Raw genomic sequence first — 6,209 nt, 5'->3', positions numbered from 1 at the left:
GGCAAACGGGAACGCGACGGAAGAAGATGTGAATTTGTATGCGCAGCGTTTAGTCCAATTAAAGCAGTTGTTTATTTGCTTACTGGAAGTTCCGATGCTTGTCATTCAACGTCAACGACAAAAACTTTGGTGCCGAAACCCGGGAGTCGTCCAATTATTGGCTTCAATAGACTGCGTGTCTCCACAACGATTTGGACGCTCCGCCAATGAACGACATCGGACCTTCCGGTAAGCTCAACGCCATGGAACGCTGCCTCAAAAAACGTGCCGCTCTCCGCTCTCAAGTCACCCGGATATTGAACGAGGGCCAAGATGCTATGCAGAGGGACCTCCTAAGAAGCGAAGCTGCAGTTCTGCACGCTCGGCTGAAAAAAGTGACGAAGAACCTGGAGACCCTCGACAACAAAATCGAGACGCTCGTGCCAGATGAAGACTTCGAGGACAAGTGCGCGCAGGTGCTGGACTACAACGACGGCATCTTATCGTGCCTCACAAGACTCCAGCAACGCATAGACGGCGACTCAGTGCCGAGTGCTTCCCCATCAACGGTCATCAACGAGGTGGTCAGCACAGAGCAAACGCAACGGTCTAAGATTAAGTTGCCAAAACTGGAGCTGATCAAGTTCAGCGGGCGAAGCAACGAGTGGTAGCACTTTTGGGAGCTCTTCGAGGAGGTTGTCGACAAAAATGAAGACCTTTCATCTATCGACAAGTACAACTTCCTCAGGGTGTCCGTCACTGGAGATGCTGCCACCGCCATCGCTGGACTTTCACCGACAGCTCGTTGCTACAACGATGCCGTGCAACTACTAAAAAAACGATTCGGAAACGAGGAACTCCTCATCCAAGAGCACTTCAAAAAGCTGATTGATTTGAAGCCTGTTCGGTCGTCGGAAGATGTGCGCGGACTGCGTCGACTGCACGACACCCTGGCAGCCCACATCAGAGGCCTGGAGGCACTCGGGCGCAAGCTGGAGACCTTCAGTTCTATGTTGCTACCCATCGCACAGAGGGCGTTGCCAGGGGACCTACTGCTCGATTATAGTCGGAAACGCGTCCTCGATACATCGAACGACGGCCACTACAGCCGACAAACGCCTCACACTGAGGGTGTGCCCGAGACTACCACTGACTCGCAAAAAGGTACCGTGACGTCTTTTTGTCGGCTTCTGGACTTTTTGAGAGTAGAAGTGGAAAGTCGGGAGAACCTGGCTGCTCTCCGTCGCATGGACGTAAGACAGGAAGTGAAGCATGAGCAAAAAGATCGCCAGAAACAACCTGAACAGCGACCTCACAAGCATGCATTCTCCATTTCAACGCTGACCCAGAGTGCACGTCAAGAATGCTGCTTTTTCTGCGACGACCACGCGCATTCCACCCAGAACTGCAGCTCTGGAAAGTCTATCGAGGAAAAGAAGAGGATGTTGCTTTCTGCCGGACGATGCTTTCGTTGCACGACGGGGAAGCACCAAGCACGCGCATGCCGTGTGAACGTAAAATGCATGAAATGCAACAAGAAGCATGCCACCACCATGTGCGATCCAACGTATACAGCGAGAAAGTCGCTCGAATCAACGGAGCCTGTCAACAACTCGCACGTGAGCCTAGGAACCGTAACCCATGATGGGGTGCCTGCAGCTAAGACGACGGTCGTCTTGCTTCCAACGGCGAAGGTTATGTGCAGCGGAGAAACTTACAACGCTGAAATCCGCACGCTCTTTGATGGAGGAAGCCAACGCTCGTTTATAACGTCTGCCACATCGAAAAGGCTCGGATGTCAAGTTGTGGGAAACGAAAGATTGACAGTTGGCGTGTTCGGCGGTCGTCAAGAAGAAAAGATGTTCCAGCGAGTAATGGTGACGCTGAACACAAAACAGGGACGCCGGTTGAAGTTGGAGGTGCTGGAAACCGACGTCATTTGCGACCATAAAATACCGGCTCCGCCACAGTCAGTCGCGCATCAGCTTGGACACCTTGACTGCGACATCGCCGACCTCGCCAACGGCGACGCTCCTGAGGACATTGGTTTACTCATCGGCTCCGAGTACATCTGGGGCCTCACAACTGGCCGAACGAGAAAACTCGGCGAAAGTCGGAGGGCTGTTGAGACGGTGTTCGGTTGGAGCGTGCAGGGTCCAATAGAAGGGACATCTCAGCAGAACCAGTGTACTGAGACTGTTACTTTGCGGACATCGGTCGTTAAAGACAAGACGGCAGATGTCCTGAGCAAATTTTGGACCTTGGAATCCATCGGAATCACTGACAAGGAAGAATGCAAGCCAGGCGAATGCGCTGCGATGGAGGTCTTCGAACAGACATTAACGAAGGTCGACGGCCGGTACGAAGTGGCACTGCCTTGGAAAACGGAGATATCTCTTGACGACAACAAGGAAATCGCTACGAAAAGGCTGCAGCAGTTAACAAACAGGCTCTTGAAGTCGCCAGAGCTGCTTCCCAGGTAGCACGGAAAGTCCGTTTCTTGACCGGCCATCCTATGACTGTTCTCCGGCATGCTCGGCAAGAGGCAACGAATTGGCTGCCGTTGATAATAAAATGGATGGTACGAATCCGGCTGCCGTCACCTTCGAACGTTTTCGGCAGCCAATGCTCATATGTTGGTCGCCTTTCACTGGTTTGCCGTAACCACGGTTTCTGCCCGGCGCGGGTTGCTTATAAATTCTCTGGTAAGTCACCCGCCGCCGAGGAACGGCGCTTGCACCCGCAACATTGATCACAAGACGTGCGGCAAGCTTGCGGCTGCCGAGTACTCTTTTTTTCTTTGAAAGCCGCTCATCAAAAGATGAGCAGCACGTACACGTCTTCCGAGCGGCCAACCTCTTTTCGCCTGCCGGAGTATAAAAGATGAACGGCTATGATGCCGTAGCCGAGTACTCGTTTTTCCTATGGCAGTTAATGCTCAAAAGTCGACAAGAAAACGTCTGGCTCCCGATCGCATTAATTCATTCGGAACCAAATCACGCTCCTGCTCTTCGAAAGGTGAACGGCTGATGTCTGTCACAGGTCTAGCACCGCCCCTGCCCAATCACCGGAGTTCCGAAGGTTATGCGTGGGCTAGCGCATAGCCACCGAACACAGTGTGCTGTATATACATGTACACTCATGGACGAATGAATGAAAACACGAAAATATTAAACCGAACGCTCTAGAGGAAAGAATATGGATAGTGAATGCAAAACAATGGCTCGCTAGTGGTATATTTGGAAAGACACATTTTCAATCTTTGTTACTGTTATCAGAGTCCTTCAATGTTTTAGACTCTGCTGTTATATAGCGGCGCGATTACTTCACTTGCATGGAAAGAAATCGCGCTATTTGTGTGTTCCGGTTCATAATTTCGTGTTCGCGTTTCATTTGTCCATTATACGTTTTAGGCCATTCTTTAGACTTGAAACCAAAAATAAATGTCACTTTTTTGGACTAAAGAAGAAGTGCGCGTAAAACAACTCGTGCTTTGCGAGCCTGCATAGACACTGTCCGCATTGGTACAGATGCTGACCTCATTGGTATTGCAATTTTTGATACAAGTTTAAAACGTAAGCTTTGTGACGAACCGCGACGCCGAGGAGATTAAGGATCAATGCTCCGGGCGCACAACGCATATTACCTAGAGTAAAAAAGACCGCCCTTTTGGCGGTCTCTTGGCATTCTTTTTTCCTTGGGACGTCAAAATCACTGTACGCAGAACGTTTGTCAGCAAGTTTCCTTGTTCGTACAAGCGACCTAATACTACTATGCGGAAATATGTATTCTATAGAATCTGTATTTTGGAGCATTCATCGCGATAGCAGTAATTACATGCAACTGGCCCATGTCGTGCCATCAAGCAACCCTTTTCATTCGCCGTCTGTGTTGATGGAAAGAAGCAAAAATCGTATGTGCTATTGAACCAGCTCCAGGCTTTAGCACCTAAGTAGCAGTCAAGAAATGCACTAACATGGGCCCGAACAGTGGCGAAATCTCGTGGCTTCCTGGACTGAGAAAAGGCCAGCAGCTATGTGCAAATAAATGTGCCGCTCTGCGGACGCTAAACATGACAGCAGATCTATGTACCGATAAGACCTCCCACTAAAAAAAGTGCCGAAATTCAGGTTAGAGATAACGTTTTTTTGTTTTTTTTCAAGCGTCAAGAAAACGAGGATTTCACCAGCCGAAGACATGATAGCAGTCTAAATATGAAGGCAACGATTCATTACTTAGACCACGTGGGCATCCTAAATTTTAGTTCCCTCATTGTTTCTGTAGAAGGCGAAGTGGTCCCAATCTTATCTTTACAACCCCTCAGACGTGACCAGTAAGAACGGTGCATAATTTGAGCGTATTTTGCTATAGCCCTGAAAAAAAAATAAACTGGTATTTAAATTCCTGAGATTGGTTGATTTATTATTATGTGGCTTAACGCGCTGACGCTATAGATACGCAAGCGACGAGGTGCGCTGTAGTGGAGGGCTCCGGATTAATTTCGGTCACCTGGGGATCTTCAACGTGCGCCGAAATCTCGAACACACGGGCGTTTTCGTTTTTGGCCTTCATCAGAAGTGTAGTTGTATGACAGCGTCAGCAATGCAGTTTCAATATGTTTCAGAAGAGCTAGCTGTTTATGTTTGATTTCTAATACTTTTGATTGACAGCATATAACTTCGTTTATAAAAAACTAGCTTTAACCAAAGGTAATTGTTTAGAGGAACTCATTCGTTTGGGGGTCAATTACCTAATATGCGCAATTACGGGGTGAGTAAGCTGTCACGCACACACAAAAAGCCACAGCTAGCCGCCGCTGCAGCTACAACTGCCAACCGACCACTACAGAAATGACCCCGCCTGGGCTCCCCGAATGCTGCATGGGCCAGTTCCAGTTACTTCAGCATGACCTACGGAAACGTGAGGAAGCTTCAACATCGCTTTCGCCAACGACTACCTGCATGCACAAGACGAGACGAGTATCACCTCTCTGTCACTCTTGTAGTGTTCGTTAGGACATTGAACCTGCACTGTGTGCTGAAACTCAGCGTTAGCATAGGCTCACAGCCCTCGACTGCATCTGCGACAAGGGCTGCGAAGGCCTTGCCTTTCTCCGTGACCGGCTTTGAGGAAATTCTGTGAACGTTTGCACTGTGTGCGCGTCTTTCAGATTTGCGTTTCTAGAGTACTTATAGTGTATGCGTGCGTTTTTCTGTGCTGGTGTATTCATTCCTTGTCGTCATTTTCATTCATCAAGCCATCTTGTTTCCAGGCTGACTTCTCCGTATCATAAAGGTATTCCTCCCTCCCAGTTTTCCTCGCAGAAGTTACGAAGAAAACACCCGACAAAAAAAAAAAAGAAATGCTAGTGAATAGTCCTGTGCGAGTACAGTAAAGACTCACATAAACGCTGTACCTTTTACGAGAAGTTATAGATTTACCAACCAAGTGGTTGAAAAAGCGTAAGGCTAGCGACACCTGCGACAAAGATTTCCCTCGGTAATGATTACGCACCCTGAAGTCTCAGATCACACCTTCAAATGATTAATGCAACATCACGATCTGCAAACGCGCGAGACGAATGATTCAGGACTCCCGTGCAAGCCTGCGCTGAAGCAGGCCGAACGCCAAATTTTGTCCGAGCTGAAAAGCATTGTAAGGCACACGTGAATTTTCATTTGTCTGGTTATGACCGAGACAAGTCCACGAGACCGCGTACGGCGCAGGGAACCAGAGCCAGAGATAGCGGCAGCTAAGACAAGTCCGAGGTAAAATAAATAGCTAAGACAGGTGAAATGGAACATGCCGTCACTCCGATTCAAAGACTTTTACTCGCCATCATCATCCCCGTTCAAGGTTTTTTCAGGGCGCTGCCATGCGCCAAAAATACAGCCTGATTGGCTTAGATCATGGAGGAAACTTTTTCTTCCTCCATGGCTTAGATCTTCTGGCCAAAACTGGCAGCCAATCGGAAAAGGCCGGGAGCAAGAAGGCAGCGATCGGGAAAGTTGCAATCAGGAGCCCATTAAACCTGAAATACTTGTGAACACAAAAAGCAATAATAATTTTGAATGAATGATTCCTTAAAGATTGACAAATTTCGCAATGTTGTGTAATCACTTTGCATAAAAATACAAAGAGGGAACTCTGCTCTTTTGTTCGGCGCTGCAGTCGCTTCCGATCAGGATTCTATTTAAACTGAAAAACTTGTGAACACCAAAAGCAATGAC

The 6,209-nt window shown here is 48.4% G+C and overlaps 1 protein-coding gene across 1 annotated transcript; it reads left to right on the top strand.

Moving 5' to 3' along the window:
- The first annotated feature begins 206 nt into the window (after positions 1–206).
- Positions 207–2,462, top strand: LOC144163738 (uncharacterized). Its single transcript, XM_077694475.1, has 2 exons — positions 207–563; positions 675–2,462. Exons 1-2 carry the CDS (start codon positions 207–209, stop codon positions 2,460–2,462), a joined length of 2,145 nt encoding a protein of 714 aa, XP_077550601.1.
- The last annotated feature ends 3,747 nt before the right edge of the window (positions 2,463–6,209 follow it).

The sequence above is a fragment of the Haemaphysalis longicornis genome, unplaced genomic scaffold (genome assembly GCF_048455015.1).
Source record: "Haemaphysalis longicornis isolate Haplotype H1 unplaced genomic scaffold, Haemaphysalis longicornis Haplotype H1 scaffold_13, whole genome shotgun sequence".
Classification (NCBI taxonomy): Eukaryota; Metazoa; Arthropoda; class Arachnida; order Ixodida; family Ixodidae; genus Haemaphysalis; species Haemaphysalis longicornis.
Note: the sequence above shows the minus strand (reverse complement) of the source record. Positions and strands in the feature narration are given on the sequence as shown.